We start from the raw sequence: 16,170 nt of genomic DNA on the forward strand, positions 1-16,170 counted from the left end.
AAAACAATGCTATAAAATGAGAATAGTTGCAAAATTCCGTATGCAGTTGGCGCTAGTCGCTTTTGAATCCCTCCGTCTCGCGCGAGTTCACGGTCACTGACGAAACCGATTTCGCAGCTCTCCGCAACTCCTGTATACTTGTTTTATTCCTCCAAGGTATGCACTAGTCTAGAATTTTTGTTCACATCAGGATTATTATTTAAGACCGAATGTAGTCGGAAAGTAAAATTAAACACAAAGAATTACAATATGGTGAAAAAACAATATACACAATAAATCAGATTTTTTTATACAATAAAAATGAAAAATTGATGTAAGATATGAACAATATATAAAGTTTAGTTATTGCAAAATAAGAAGTGGAATCGTAGATTCTGATTATGAAGACTCGCTTCCATGTTCGGGTCGAGTGAGGGAAAATTCGAGTTGGAGTAGGTTGCAGTCGAGAAGGAAAAGTTGAAAGGCGAAGAATAACGTATTTGGAGTCGAATTAGAAGACTTTCAGTCGAGTACGATTGTTGAAGACTGTGGTTTTCAGAAGCGTCGAGACAGCCATACCGGGGTTAAGTTAAAAGGAACCACGGCTATGGACTGCATTGCAAAGGATGATAAAATTAGCGAATAAGTAGATTAGTCCATAAAGAAAATGGATAAAAAAGCTAAATCCTAAACAATATTGAAGAAATTTAAAAACTTACTAATAGCTCGTACCAATAGGTCTTCGAGCGAACACAAAGACGCGAAACTCGGACCAAATAGATCTTCGAGTGGAAAACTAAATAAAAATTCAATAAAATAGCCAGAAAGTCCAACGGTAGACCGGTTTCGTCCTATTTGGGACTCCTTAGCAGTACCGTGCGGGAAATCTGGCACTTTTTATACTTTTAAAAACGCACGAGACCCTCTACACGGAAAAATTAGGAAGCGCGCGCTCCAAAAAATAACACTTTTTATACATGTGCGCGTATATATTATTTTATAGAAAGAGCTATTGACGGCTTTTAAAATTCATTTTGCGCGTGAAAATACCTCTACATGTTATGGTCAAAAAAGCACGCAAAGAAGGTTGTGTGCCCAAGACATGTACCGGTAGTGTCGCGCGCTAAAACGTCATTTCAAAATCCGTCAATTCAACCACGGCCAACTTTGATTGTCGCTCGCTGTCGCGCCATAGCGGCCATCCCGTTTGTTTCCTATCTTTCGCAAAACTGCGTGAGTAAATTAGTTCCTAGTGATAGCGCTAGGGGCGCTTTTACGAACGAAAATCTACTTCTGTATTAAAAAGCCAAAGGCGGGCGATTTAAACTTAATCACAATAAAGTAGTTATTTCGTGATTAACATAATCTTTTTTCACAAAATAAGCTGCAGTAAGTAAAAATTTAATATTTTTTTATTATATTCAAGTATAATAAACAGTATATGAAATAATTTAACGTATTAAAATTAAAGAAGACGCGTTGAGGTTAGGAAACGCCATATTTGAATGTGTTAGTTTTGCGACCAGTTGACGACTTTTTTCATTTGAAAGGTATAAAAGAAAGGTAATATTATAAGTTTTAAAATATTAACTGTAAAATAAGAAAAACACGCGTTTCCTAAAGGTAAATTAAACAATGGCTTTATAGGACTAATATGTAATGTTTTGGCTGCAATATTTATTTTTCTCAAAAATGCTGTTTATATATAACTTTAATGAATTAAAATAAATACATTGGAAAAATCATAGTTTAAAAAAATCATTTGATAAGTTATAGCATGAAAGTATTTATTTCTACCATAAATATAGAATTGCTATAAGGTAGTCTGACCTCTATCGCAAAGATATATTTCGTACTAGTAGAGGTCATATTCTAAAAATAACTAGAAACGTTCTTTGTCGGTTAACATAGGAAATCTGAGGATTTTTCGTCAATCAAGATACTAAAGAACAGGTCTCTTCTGATTGACTTTGGTGAAAACATAAACAAAATTGTTACCACCCATCAGAGACCCAAAAATAGCAAAAGCTAATGTTGTTGTTTGTAGAATTTTTAGTGATATTTACCGGGTTTGGGAGAGCTAAGTATTATTATTTGTTACCGACGGTAAAATAAAAACTAAACTTTTCCGGGAAGCTACATGTATCTTATTGGCGATTTAAATTTCAGTTGAAGAAAGACAAGATTTTGATGCCTACTAAAACCAAAAGTGGATAGATATCTATCCACTTTTGCTAAAACTTTATTTACGATTTGAAAATTATCTTTTTAGTGTGAGCCCGATTCCGACCTGTTCGTTCTAAACGTTCATTTGGTTGTGTGTGAAGCTTACAATTGCTGGGGGTGTTTCTGCCTAACCAATATCCGGTGGGTTTTGGCGAACAGAGCATCCTCGGGTACACAATAATCAGTATTTTTACAAACATTTTATATATACACACATACATATAAACATACTTAAAAAGGGTACCATTACATCATCAGTAAGCTCATAAAATGTAGGAGCTAACAGTTTAACTTCAATAAACCAGTTACAGAGATGACTGTGTTGTCTCTAAGACTGATTCAGGACCGTCCAATTCATCAAGCAAAGATGTCATCGCAAAAGAATGTCTAAGAATTTTAGATGCTCTTTTAATACATCCTGAAACTCAGAGGGCTACAATTAACCTAGCAAGTAGAGAATATGTAGCTGGATATGTTTTGAAACAATTGGAAAAGGAAGAGTTTTGTAATGACTGTATTGAAAACCTAACCAACCATTTGTGTCTGTAATTTCCACAAATGTAAATTTCGTGCAAAGCGCATATTCCTACATTTGTGACTCTCCAAAGGTTTTCTCTAAAATTGAGGAATGTGTTTTACCAAAACTTGAACTTTGCCCGGTATTTGTTTGTCACAATCCAAACCATTCCAAACTCATTGCAAAAAAAGTCTGTCAAACATTAATTCCTGCTGCTATTGATAATTTAACCCACACAATTTCTGCAAAACATGAAAAGGTTAGAGAGATTGTAAACAAGCCAATATCTAGAAAAGTCTACAAACTTTAATTAAAGTTAGCTGAGAAACAAATTAGTTACCCATTTTCAGTTGTCATATCTCATTTAAGAATTTAACTCTAGAGTGAAATTTAAAAAATGAACTTGTTTTAAAAATTTAACTTTTCATTCATTAAAAGTAATAATTTATTTTAAAGAAAAACAAACTTTCATTTAATATGGACAGCTAGGCCTACTTTCCACAGATCACAACGTTAGTAAAGAAAAATGTTAGTTCGTAAAGACGACAAAATATCCCCTGGCGGGAAAAATAATACTTGCAAAATTTAGACGATTGGGATGGCCGCTATGGCGCGACAGCGATCGACAATCAAAGTTGGCCGTGATTCAACGAATAATACCGATTTCCAAATTAACACCTAAGGGTTCCTTCTAAGCTAGCTGGCCATTTACTGACCTAAATAATAATTAAATATGATTGTTTTAAATAATTAATTTGAAATATTTCGAATATCGAGCTGGTTACGTTTTACAAAAGGGAAATTGTACGGACAACAAGACTAGCTGTTATACTTCCGTCACCCCAGTTAACAGTCGCCAGCCAGATTTCCCGCACGGTACTGACGAGTCCCAAATAGGACGAAACCGGTCTACAGTTGGAATTTCTGGCTATTTTATTAAATTTTTATTTAGTTTTCCACTCGAAGATCTATTTGATCCGAGTTTCGCGTCTTTATGTTCGCTCGAAGACCTATTGGTACGAGCTATTAGTAAGTTTTTAAATTTCTTCAATATTGTTTAGGGTTTAGCTTTTTTATCCCTTTTCTTTATGGACTAGGCCTAATCTACTTATTCGCTAATTTTATCATCCATACCGGGGTTAGGCTTACTAGCCATCGGCGCGAGATTTAAAAGTTTATTTTCAAGCACGCGAAAATTAAAACTTTCCGCGAATCATGATGGAAACGGGGTGCAGGCCGTAGATCTTTTGTTAATCTGAATAAATTTTCGTTTATTCTTAGGCCAAATCTCGGGTTCAAATTCTGGTAGCTCCGCCCCTTCTTGTTCTGCAAACAATCTATTACGCAGCTCCACCCTCAACGATTCTGTGGTAATTTACGTGCAAACTAAATCGGCCCGATATCTAATTGGCCTTTCTATAAAGTAACATTGGCCCTCTTGTTTAGATGTATTGGGCGCGTCACTCGTGACGTAGAAGTGACGTTTCACTTTGATAGCCAATAGACGCTATCATAATGTCATATTCAACTTGTTATTGTTGCTTAACGTTTCACGTAGGCGTCTTATTGGAGTTTTAAATCCAATGTTAATCAGCAAAGCTACCCCACACTAACTAACTAATGAAACTAGTAAGAAAATCATAACGTAGTGATTTTAAAAAAAACAAACGTTTATTAAGAATGAGTACTTTACAAGATGAACGACATATTAGGAGTGACGGCAATAATAAACGCTGTAAGCGAATATATATACACTTAAGGTTAAAAAATAGTAAGATAAGATTAGTGATTAAAAATATATCTTATTTACAATAAATATTTTTGAACCTATTAAAAAAACTAAACGAGAAAAGCCGATAAAGCTTTTTATCTTCAACACTCGCCCTCGTTGACGACTTTCTCGTACTGCCGTAAACTGAGATTCTGACGGTGGCGGGTGAAGACTTCTTTAGGTAGTGGCTTAGTGAAAATGTCGGCCAGCTGTTCTTCACTCGGGACGTACATAACGTCGATGACGCCCTCTTCGACCAGTTCACGAATGTAGTACTGACGAATACTGATATGTTTCGTTCGGCGATGGAACTCAGGATTTCTGATGAGTTTAATGGCCCCTGCATTGTCGACTCGGGAGTACGGGTACATCATCGTCTACGTTGAGACCCAGGAAAGACTTGATTCGTTCAATCCAGACGACATCTTTCGCCGCTTCAGTGGCAGCTACCAGTTCAGCCTCCGTGGTTGACAAAGCAACAGATTGTTGCTTTCTGCTCGCCCAAGTAACTGGAGTTGAGCCAATTAGGCATACGATCCCAGACGTTGAACGTCTTGTTTTCTCACAACCACCGTAATCAGCGTCGCTGTAGGGGATGGTTTTCATGGAATTCTCGGACTTGAATAAGAGACCCAGTGACTTGGTCCCTCTGAGATAACGAAAAATTCGTTTAACTCCATTCCTGTCAGCGACCTTTGGATTCGCCATTGCTTGGGACGCTCGATTGACTGCGTATTCGATGTCAGGTCGTGTTCCTGTCGCTGCGTATCTGAGACTTCCAATGGCCGAGGCATATATGGTCGTTGACTCGAAAAACTCTCTGCTCTGATCGGTAGTGTCTGGACTGCTGTTGGGAGTTTTTACTGGTTTGCAGTTCTGCATGTTAAACCTCTCCAGGATTTTTTCGACATAGGCGCTCTGGTGTAGAAATATAGACCCGTCTTTCAACGTATCAATTTTCAGCCCAAGATAGGTTGACGCTCTTCCTGTGATGATTTCAAATTCATCACTGAAGTTGGAAAGGAACTCGTCTACAGCTTCGGTAGTATTTCTAGCAATAAGACCATCATCGACGTAGAGGACGAGAACCAAGAAAATGGCGTTGGTGGACAGCATGTACAGGCAACGGTCTCCATCAGCCTTTTTGAAACCATGGTCACGTAAGGACTTGTCGACTCGTTCATTCCAACACCGTGGGGATTGCTTGAGACCATAAAGACTTTTCCGTAACTTCCAGACTTGTCCGCTGCCATCGTTGAAACCTTCGGGTTGACGTAGGTATATTTCTTCAGATAGCTTGCCATGCAGAAAAGCCGTCTTCACGTCGAATTGCCGTAGATGAAGTTTTTTCTGGGCGACTAGGCTGAAGAATATTCGTAGAGTCTCGAATCGAGCGACCGGAGCGAAAGTCTCGTCGTAATCGACACCCTCTCGTTGCGTAAAGCCTTTAGCTACGAGTCTAGCTTTGTACTTGTTAACTGTACCATCTTCATCATGCTTCGTACGAAAAATCCAACGGTTTCCAATGATTTTTCGACCAAGTGGAGGATCGACCATTTCGTAGACGTTGTGTTTCTTCATTGCTGTAAGCTCGTCTGCCATTGCCTCCTGCCATTCTGTGGACTCGTTACTGGAACGTGCTTCGCTAGCAGTCTGTGGTAATGTGTCGCAGATCAGGAAGGCTTTATTTGTTGGATGACAGGTATGGCATAGCTGAACTCTCTTGAGCGTTGAACGATCTCTGAGTACCGGACCACTCTTCTCAGAGCGGTTGTCTGACATTTCGTCAGAGACTGTTCCCTCATTGTGTCCGGTAGCCATGTCTTCCGACGCTTCGACGGATTTGGTTGTCTCGTCGTTTGAGTAGTCGGCAGCTCTGGATGGCATGCCCGATGGTACATTAGTGGCTCTGGTTGGTCCGTCTTTTGATGAGTTGGTGGCTCTGGTAGGTCGGTTTTTGCAAACGAAATCGTCGGTCAATTGCTCGCCCTGGCTGGAGGACTCCCCAGAGACAGGAATCCAGGAATCAGGAACGCACGTCTCGGGATTGAATTTGACATCTCGAGATCTTAGTACGTCGTCCAGCTCTGGAACATAAACTCGATAACCGTCTGCATTGTCTTCATAGCCAACCAGGAAACCTTTATACGACTCCGAGACAGCTTCTTTCGCTTCTCTTTTGGTATGTGGACAAAGCACTCAGTGCCAAAGACACGCAGATGCTGGATCGATGGGTTTGTCTTCCCTGTCCACAATTCAAACGGCGTCTTCCCAGCAATGCATGTAGGTGCTGTTCGGTTCAGGACATAGACGGCTGTGTTCACCGCTTCAGCCCAGAGTTTCGGTGGTAAGTCCGATCTGGAATGCAACATGGCCCTTACAGACTCCATAATCGTACGATTTTCTCGTTCAGCGACCCCGTTCTGTTCAGGCGTGTATGGCATGGACTTGCGGTGATGTAGCCCTTCTTGAGACGTCCATTGACGGAACTCTTCGTTGACATATTCAGTTCCATTATCCGTGACCAGCTCTTGTACTTCGTGATTGCGGGTTCGGCAAAAGGCAAGGAATTCTTTGAAACAGTTGACAACTTCGGATTTCTTCGTTAAGAAAAATACGGCTCGAACGCTGGAATACTCGTCTTTGAATAGGAGGTAGTATTTTTTCCCTTTCATGGACGGTGTCGGTGATGGTCCCCAGAGATCTGAATGGATCCTTTCACCTGGTTTCGTAGCCTTCTCCAAACGAGTGCCGAAACTGTGCCTAGTCATCTTGCCGTAGATGCACCCTTCACAGAGCTTGTCAGACGTCTGGTTTAGAACTTCGTATCCGAGTCTCCGTAACGTCGCTGCTACATGCCGTTTATCCTGATGACCCATGCGTTCATGCCAGACTTGGAGATCTGCTTTCCGGTCATTTCTCGGATCTGCTGCGATGTGAGCGGAGCATGATGGCTGCATGACTTTAATATCCAGACGATACAGACTCTCGACCTTGCCAGGTACACAAAGGTTCCTTTTGCCTCCGACAACTTCATAGAGACCGCAAGAATTTGCTGTGACCTTGAACTCTAGATTCTTGTTCTCTTCATTGCGCTTTTTAGCGAGAAAACATTGCAGGTAAAGTCATGGATGTGCCAGACATTGTGGACTACCTCTTGATAGAGTTTCTTTCCGATCCGGAACTGAATCCTTATGTCTCCTTCACCATCCGCTGTCATCTGCGGCTTGTTTCCAATCTGAAGAGTTGCTGGAGTAGCGAACTTGCGGAAGTTTAGGAACTTTGTGGCGTCGTTCGTGATATGCTGTGTAGCACCAGAGTCAAAGTACCATGCTGCTTCAGACGATGAGCAAGCAACGAGACCGTTTGCTGCGATCAGACCCCCGATGCTGGTGCGATTACTTTCGTCAACGCTCGTCCTTCTCGGAGTTTTCCTTTGTCCTCGGCAGTCTTCTGCTATGTGACCAAACTTTCGGCAATTGGTGCATTTTGGCTTACGTCCCATACCTTTCGTCTCGTTTGATGAGTGACTGCGAAGACCTCCGGCATTGCGTTTCGCCATCAGACCAGATGAATCTCTGAACGAGTCACCTTCTCGAGTTCCACGGCCAATCAATAAACGTTCCAACTCGGCGACCGTCTGTTTTTCGGTTGGCAGCGTGTCCCAGAGCATACCGAATTCTCGATACTCATCCTGAGGTAGAGACTCGAAGATGCAGGCAATCAGGATGCAGTCGTCGAATGTAACGTTCTTCTCTGTCTGTGCCGTTGACAAGATATCTGTCCAGAGAGAACACATCTGGGCAATGTGGGTGCCCATGTCGACGTCCGGTGACTTCGTAGTTCGCATGAGCTGCGCCAGAAGCTTTCGAAGACGATTTGAAGACTTCTGCTCGAAGATTTCGAGCAGCTTGTCCCACATTTCCTTTGGTGTCTCGCAATTGGTAATCATGTTTTGGACCTTCTTGGATAAGGTTGACCAGAGGATACCACGGACCGTGCTGAACGCCACTCGGTACTTCTTCTTGTTTGAAGTGTATTCGGACTTCTCTGCTGCTGTTGCTCCAGGTACCGGTTCCGTAGGTTCAATCCATTCGCCAGTAAGCATCTCGTATACGTCTCGAACGGTGAGGATGTCGACTATTTGTCTTTTCCAACTCCTCCAATTCTCCGGACCTGATAGCTTCTCGACGTCTTGGCGAAGTAGGCTATCCATGGTGGCTTTCGGGAACTGTTGACAGGATACGGATTACGGTGATGGTAACTGAAACCGGGATACAGCAGACTAGATCATCAGCATAGTAGTGGCGCAGTGGGAGCGTGCTGGGCCCATAACCTATTGGAGTTTTAAATCCAATGTTAATCAGCAAAGCTACCCCACACTAACTAACTAATGAAACTAGTAAGAAAATCATAACGTAGTGATTTAAAAAAAAAAACAAACGTTTATTAAGAATGAGTATTTTACAAGATGAACGACATATTAGGAGTGACGGCAATAATAAACGCTGTAAGCGAATATATATACACTTAAGGTTAAAAAATAGTAAGATAAGATTAGTGATTAAAAATATATCTTATTTACAATAAATATTTTTTAACCTATTAAAAAAACTAAACGAGAAAAGCCGATAACGCTTTTTATCTTCAACACGTCTTGATGTTTTAGCGTAAATGGGCTCGAGCGATTTCGCGCGTGCTCTCTGAAATAAAACAAAATGCGCGAGCCTTTTACGCTAAAATATTAAAGAGCGCGTGGAACATTTTAACAAGTTGAACAAGGCACGAATTAAAATTCGACGAGTCGCCCTTTTTATGAAGATCTAACCTTAAAAACTGAACTGAATTCCTACTTATCTCGTGACGAAAGCGATACATTAAAGCAAGACTTCGGCAAGCGTAATGACTTTATAGAAAGGCTTATTGGTTCCTAAGTTACGCGATTGAAAACCCCCCGGTGAAAACTAAAACTTCCCCTAACTTGTGACAGAGAAAAACTAGAGTATGTGAATGGTGGAATATTCCAAACATATTAATTCGACCTAAGTTTTTACATAGTTGGTTGTTTTAAGATTTTAATAGTTTTTGCGGGGCTTTTTCGCACAATATTTTTTGGTATTTCCAGACGAGAAATCTGTGATCCTGCGCTTTCTGGAAACTTAATAATGTGTCCTTTATGTGATAAGAAGTGCGAATATTGGAAACTCAAAGCAGCCTGTTCGTACAGTGAAGTAGGAACTAAACCTCGCTTAAAATTGTAACGGTCGAAACTGAATTGAAACTTTCATACAAACAGGTAGTTCATGTAGTGGACAACCCGGCTACAGTCTTCTTCGCCGCATTCATGTCGTTATGGGGTCAGTATTTTGACTTTTAAATATACACGTTAATAGAATCACACCGTTAAATAATTAATAGCGTTTTCCATTTGACTGCTCTCGAGCCCTCTTGATCGCTCTGATCAACATTTTATGTTCCATTTTCGTGCTCGAATCTGCTCCGATCAAGTTTCACGTCTTCAATTTCGCGCTCTCGGGTGCTCCGAGATCGCCCAAAACCGATCTGCCGATTTTTAGATTTTTTGGCAAAATGGCAGACCTAGACGCGAAAATTTAAATTACTAGCAGACGAAAAACAACAAAGCGCGGGAATATGTTCATGGAATATTCCATTTGCGGTTTTACCCTAGTCGATTGAGGTGAGATCTATGACGTCAGAGATAGATTCAGAGCGAATCTTGAGCAATCAAATAGAAAACGCTATAACAAATGGGCCTACGTTACGTACAGTAACGAAAAGAGGTTGGGAATCAGTGTTTTTTTTATTTTGATTTGATGAGGTCGGTTCGTCACAGGTTTCTAATTTTAGTCAACGGTATTTTAAAACATGGAGGCGATATCTAAAAAACGCGACTTCAAAACATGATCTCGTTAGCTGGTTTTTCTGTATTTCGGATGGTCATCAGATATGCATAATGGCCTTGAAATCGGAAACTAAAAAAGTTCTAAATGATGAGAACAGTTATGCTCAGTGATGTTTCTGATGAGAGCATAGATCGACAACACTTTTTGTCTCCAGTCTCAGGTCCATCGCAAGTAGAGGTTTGACAAAAGTTACAAAATTCCTACCCGTACAAAAATCGTCAATAGGAAATCTATATAAATTAGAGGTTTATATAAACCTCTATATATTTCTATAGATTTTCTATAGACGATTTTTGTAGGGCTGAGCGTTCGGATAATAAATTTTCCGTTAATGTCATTTATATCCATATCCGAAAATCAACCGAATAAAACCTTGTTGAGGTTAACGGTAATAGATAGTGTAGGGAGCTGTTGGCTCGATCGTGTGGCTTGCAGGGCTTGCCACCACCCTCCTACGCATTGTAACCCGGCCACCTGAATTGAAGGCTTCAAAAGTCGCTTGATGACTTAGGACTAAGTTGGTGCCTTGGGTATTAGCCTAGCTGATTATTATTATTATTATTATTATTATTATTTGATGCATATTAAATCGTATAATAGTCGCGAATATTATTCATAAATTAACAGTTAATCGAATTTTTTATGATTAATTGAAATTTGGCCGGTTAAATAAAGTTTCCCGAGCTCTAAAAATTGGTGCATAAAAAGGTGTATAAAATACATAATTGTATGAACAAGGCTACAAGTGTCATACTTATTGATATTTCGTTACTTAGGCTTATATTTTTGATTCCACCTTAACATCATTATCTAATGAATAAATGTGAGTAACCTCAGACATTGGTATGACTTTGTTCGCACGTAGCAACTATGTTCATGGAACTCTGGAAGCGCCGGCAAGCACGCCTAGCCTGGGAATGGAATCTGGGCACATTCGAACTAAGCCAAGTAAGAGCAATCACCAATTGTACGTTTTCGTTCGGTTAACTTCACTTAAGTTGCGTCTTTTAGGAAGTCGTTAGGCCAGAATATGAAGCTCAAGTATTCACCTATAGAATCAATCCAGTTACCATGGTAATCAACCCATTCCTTTCAATTTGTTTAATTAAAGCAAGTGGCGGCTCTATCATTGCCACCTGTATTATGAAAATACCCCTGTTATTAGAGATGGCTATGACTCTATCCGATTCTTCGAAAAACGAGACTTTACTGGAGAGCGTGGTGCCATCTATTTATGATAACGTCGTCAGTGAGCCATTATAGATAATTATATTTAGACAACTTATACTCTATTTAGTGGACTTTAACCTAAATTATATATCCCATGTAAAAATATTGTTTAAAATTACATTAATTTATGTTATTGACCAATTTACAAACGATCCAATCAACGCGAGGGGTACCTATAAGTATACGCCTTTTGGGTAAAAATGTGGCTTAACTATCTTGTTTTGATGTCGACAATAGCGACATCTTTTGAAAAAAGAGCTACTTCACTTCGAGCCGACACTTGCTTTAAAAAATATAGAATAAAACTAAAATGTCAAATGCTCGTTTCAGACGTTCGAGCCGTATCTTCCATTTTGGACTAAAATAGGGAAATTTCTCGCAGCAAATTCGGTCGTCGTCTTTATGGTAAGAATTTAAGAACACGGAAAATACTTAATTATCTTAATTTTTAATTTATTTATGGTTTAATTTCCCGGTGTTTTCCCCTATTATACCTTGACTAAATGACTCTGCAATAAAACCAAGGGTTAAGTCAATCTACTAAGAATATGAGGCAATAGCATCTAATTAGTCTTTGGTACTATCCTCGCATACTTCGTGGAAAAAGTTCGTTCGCTTTTTAATCAGAAAACGTAAACATAGATGGCGATCGTCTGTGTGGAAAATTGACGCCAAAAATCGAAAGCAGAAGAAATTAGGCAACGAAGTATGTGAGGGAGTGGTTGAGAATATCTGTAGTTCCATATTAACGAGTTCCAGTAACTCTTGAAAATGGGTCAACGCGAATGTTTTCGTATCTCCTAACTCAACTTCGGCACATTCAAACGTTTTAGAGAAAAATACATTATGACGCGTGCTAGGCTGTGAACAGAGATTTTATTTTCTCGTGCGTGGATTTTGACCCCGCAAAACTGAGCTTGTCGATTTCTTGAGGAGTTACAACGTGGACAGCTTGACCGACGGCTCGGACTGTTTTTGAATAGAATATCGATAATGAGCATCAGAACTATCAATTAAGTTATCAGAGCTGTCAAGTAAGGTGTCAGAGCTGTCAAGTAAGGTGTCAGAGCTGTCAAATAAGGTGTCAGAGCTGTCAAATAAGGTGTCAGAGATGTCAATCAGTTGTCACTCGTCAATAAATTAAGTACAGGATGAGAGGGGTGGAAATTTACTCTGTACTCCGTTTGCATTGAATGTCGTCGTTTTAACTCTTTTGAAAAATGAAAACCAGCCAATAAATTGAAAGTCGAACCTTATTGACTTGGTTTGACTCAAAGTCAATTCGTTTGTCTAGCTAGGCTATCTGTCCACCGACCAACCGAAAATATTTTGTACTGTGATTCCGACTTAGCTAAGAAAAGATAGACATGTTTTTTTTCCCCGGATTCGTTCTAAGGAACCACCCCAAAGGTTGGCAACTTGGCGTTTTATACGTACCTAATTCTTTATACTGGTATTCCACTATTGTCTCAAGCATGATAGGCTCATCCAAAAAAATATGCCTAGTCTTAGTCAATCATTCTCAATAAAGGTCGAAAAAGAGACCAACCAGTTTCAGTAATTATTCCGGCGACGCAAGTTTCCTCCATTTTGTGTGTGTAGTAACAGCACGTGTAACCAATTTCCTCATAAGTATGCCACTGTACCTTTATTTCATTCAAAAATATTCACTTGTGGTTTGTTTCACCACGAACCAGTAAAAAGGTGGATTACGTTAGATTTTAACTTTTTATTCATCCTAGTAATTTTGGGAGTCACACTATTGACATATGTATTTAATGGAAAACCTCTAAATTGAGAAGGAATTTTATTCAGCCCAATGTAGCTTTATTGAAATTCATAAAATCGGTCGGTTTGAGAAAATGAAGTTAAATAATGAGTAGTTTAGTAAAAGGAAAGTTTGATGAAAATGGAACAAGTCGTCGAAGTAAGATATTCCACCAGCGTAGAAGAGTTAGGTCTAGGCTCAAAAGAATCTGCAAGGGCTCCAACCCAGAAAAGCTCAAACTGAATTGAAACTATTTTTCCCAATAAACCTGCTTCTTTTATTTGACATTGCAAATTTATTTTAGAACCTGAGTCTCCGAAAACTTCATTAATTTGCATATTAATTGCATTAACAGCACTTGACACTATGTTGTAGCTCATTCATTTTAGCTCCTAAGCCTTGGTTGTTCAAACAAGTTTGTTAGCTAAAATAATAGCCGTCGGTTTTTCAGACCTAGAGCTAATTATGCGACGGCATAATCGGCATTTGAGATTCGATGACGTCAAATATTACGTACGATACGATTGACGCAATATCTGTGAATCAAACCATTCGTGAAGAAATAGAGCTAGTGGCATACGTATGAGTAATTATGTTACATAGGGTAACAGCGCTGCCAGACAAAATCATTATCAGTCGGCCAATACAATGTAGCAGTGTTGCCAGATTCCGATTATTTGGTTTTAAATACGCTGATAATGTTTCGTTTTCCCGCTAGTAGTATCGACTAGGTATATTCTCTAAAATTACGCCTGGGTATATTGAAACTTCTTATTAGATATTTACGCCCTAACTGATTTTTTCATTGGAATAGCTGTTCGTCGTGGGTGCAGCGGTATTTGGAGTAATCGTGTACCGAATAATCGTGGCCACGACGCTGTACGCCATCGACAGCGACGAGTGGAGGAGTCTCACGAAACCCATCACGTCCGTCACGGCGGCCACTCTCAATCTCATCATCATCATGATCATGGACGAGGTATAGCCTTGACCCAGTGGCGTAACTAGGAACTCCGGGGGCCGCCCGCGAAAAACGACTCTTGACCCTTTTAAATAGCACCGATTTTAATCATGAACGTTTGGGGACCCCCTAGTTCTCGCCCCCCCCCCCACGACGTGGGGTCTGCGGGGGCGCTATTTACGCCACTGCGTTGACCCACGAAATCTAATCTAGTCCCAAGTCATCAAGCGACTTTAAAAGCCATTTAAATCGGGTGGCTGGGTTACATTGCGGAGGAGGGTGGTGGCAAGCCCTTCGTGCTCTTTATTACAGCTAACCTCCACAAGTTTTTATGGAAAGGGGAAACCGAACAACTCGTGGTAAAACCCCTTTAACCAGTGAAGAGAGAATTGGCAAACTCTACGCGGAAGGAGTTGTTCCAAGTTTTCACCAATTGCCACAAGTTGGGATCGATTACGGCTCCTCTTGCTGCGAGGCGAAAATTTTAACCACTCCGCCACTCAACTTTTGAAACCGAAATAGTAGATTTTTGAAGGTCTTAGAAATCGGTAAGGGTGGCGGGTCTTGGGGTCGTTGGTGAACAAAACATTTAAGAATTCTTAACGATTATTTATTTCAACTCAACAACATTTTCTAGCAGGGCTCTGGATAGGTCCAATCTGACATTATTATTCATTTCGGATCCATCCAGCAAACGATTCGAAGGTTGCGAGAGCTATTTTGCGCAACTTCGAGAATGGCCGGCGCCGATGGGGACCATGGAGAATTCGGGATTGACTAATTTGTGGAATTTCCGGACGTCTGGACCGCTGAATTTTGAAGGATTCCTCCTACATAGAAACTACTATCTTATAAACCGTCTGGACAAAATTAGCCTTTCTATAAATTCATCTACGCTTGCCGAACGTGTTTTACGTAGCTCTTACGTCATGATGTCATAGCTTTATACGAATAGTTTTGACACACGCGGTTTTCACGCGCACGTGAAAATCCGAGGTTTCTCGCGCCTTAAGCGCGCGCTCTTAATGTTACCGAAGTTAAAGCAGTGACGTAGTAGCTAAGTTAAAACAAGAAGGCCACGTTAATTTATAGAAACATCTATTGACTTATTTGCTGCAGAGCGGAATTTCTGGACCGAAAAATTTTCCTTTATTTTCGAATAGTTTCTTTAATTTTCCGGTCCAGAAACTCAGCACTTCAGCAAATTACACTATTTGGTTCAGACGGTAACAAACTACTAAATTTCGTCCAGATGGTTTAAAAATTAAAGAAACTATTCGAAAATAAAGTAAAAATTCGGGTCCAGAAATTCAGCACTTCAGCAAATTAGTCAATTTGGTACAGACGGTTTAAAAATTAAAGAAACTATTCGAAAATAAAGTAAAAATTCGGGTCCAGAAATTCAGCACTTCAGCAAATTAGTCAATTTGGTACAGACGGTTTGAAAATTAAAGAAACTATTCGAAAATAAAGTTAAAAATTCGGGTCCAGAAATTCAGCACTTCAACAAATTAGTCAATTTGGTACAGACGGTTTGAAAATTAAAGAAACTATTCGAAAATAAAGTTAAAAATTCGGGTCCAGAAATTCAGCAAATTAGTCAATTTGGTCCAGACGGTTTATAAGATAGTAGTTTCTATGTAGGAGGAATCCTTCAAAATTCAGCGATCCAGACGTCCAGAAATTCAGCAAATTAGTAAATCCCGGAGAATTCTACCCCTTTGGCGCTAATTTGTGTTTTTCGCGGAATCGTCTAACGTCGCTACTACACTCTTAAAAATAGAAAAGTTTGAA

The 16,170-nt window shown here is 39.9% G+C and overlaps 1 protein-coding gene across 3 annotated transcripts in view; it reads left to right on the plus strand.

Annotated features, from left to right (window-relative positions):
• The window catches only part of LOC149956054 (anoctamin-5-like), a 94,770-nt gene that overhangs the window by 68,038 nt on the left and 10,562 nt on the right, over positions 1–16,170 (plus strand). For all 3 annotated transcript variants that reach the window (XM_090165389.1, XM_090165387.1, XM_090165388.1), the window contains 6 exons: positions 9,619–9,724; positions 9,790–9,850; positions 11,283–11,365; positions 11,429–11,491; positions 11,978–12,052; positions 14,230–14,394. In XM_090165389.1, coding sequence (XP_090021515.1) covers positions 9,619–9,724; positions 9,790–9,850; positions 11,283–11,365; positions 11,429–11,491; positions 11,978–12,052; positions 14,230–14,394 — 553 coding nt within the window. The remainder of the gene's footprint in view (positions 1–9,618; positions 9,725–9,789; positions 9,851–11,282; positions 11,366–11,428; positions 11,492–11,977; positions 12,053–14,229; positions 14,395–16,170) is intronic.

The sequence above is a fragment of the Leiobunum rupestre genome, chromosome 2 (genome assembly GCF_980474605.1).
Source record: "Leiobunum rupestre chromosome 2, qqLeiRupe1.1.hap1, whole genome shotgun sequence".
Taxonomy (NCBI): Eukaryota; Metazoa; Arthropoda; class Arachnida; order Opiliones; family Sclerosomatidae; genus Leiobunum; species Leiobunum rupestre.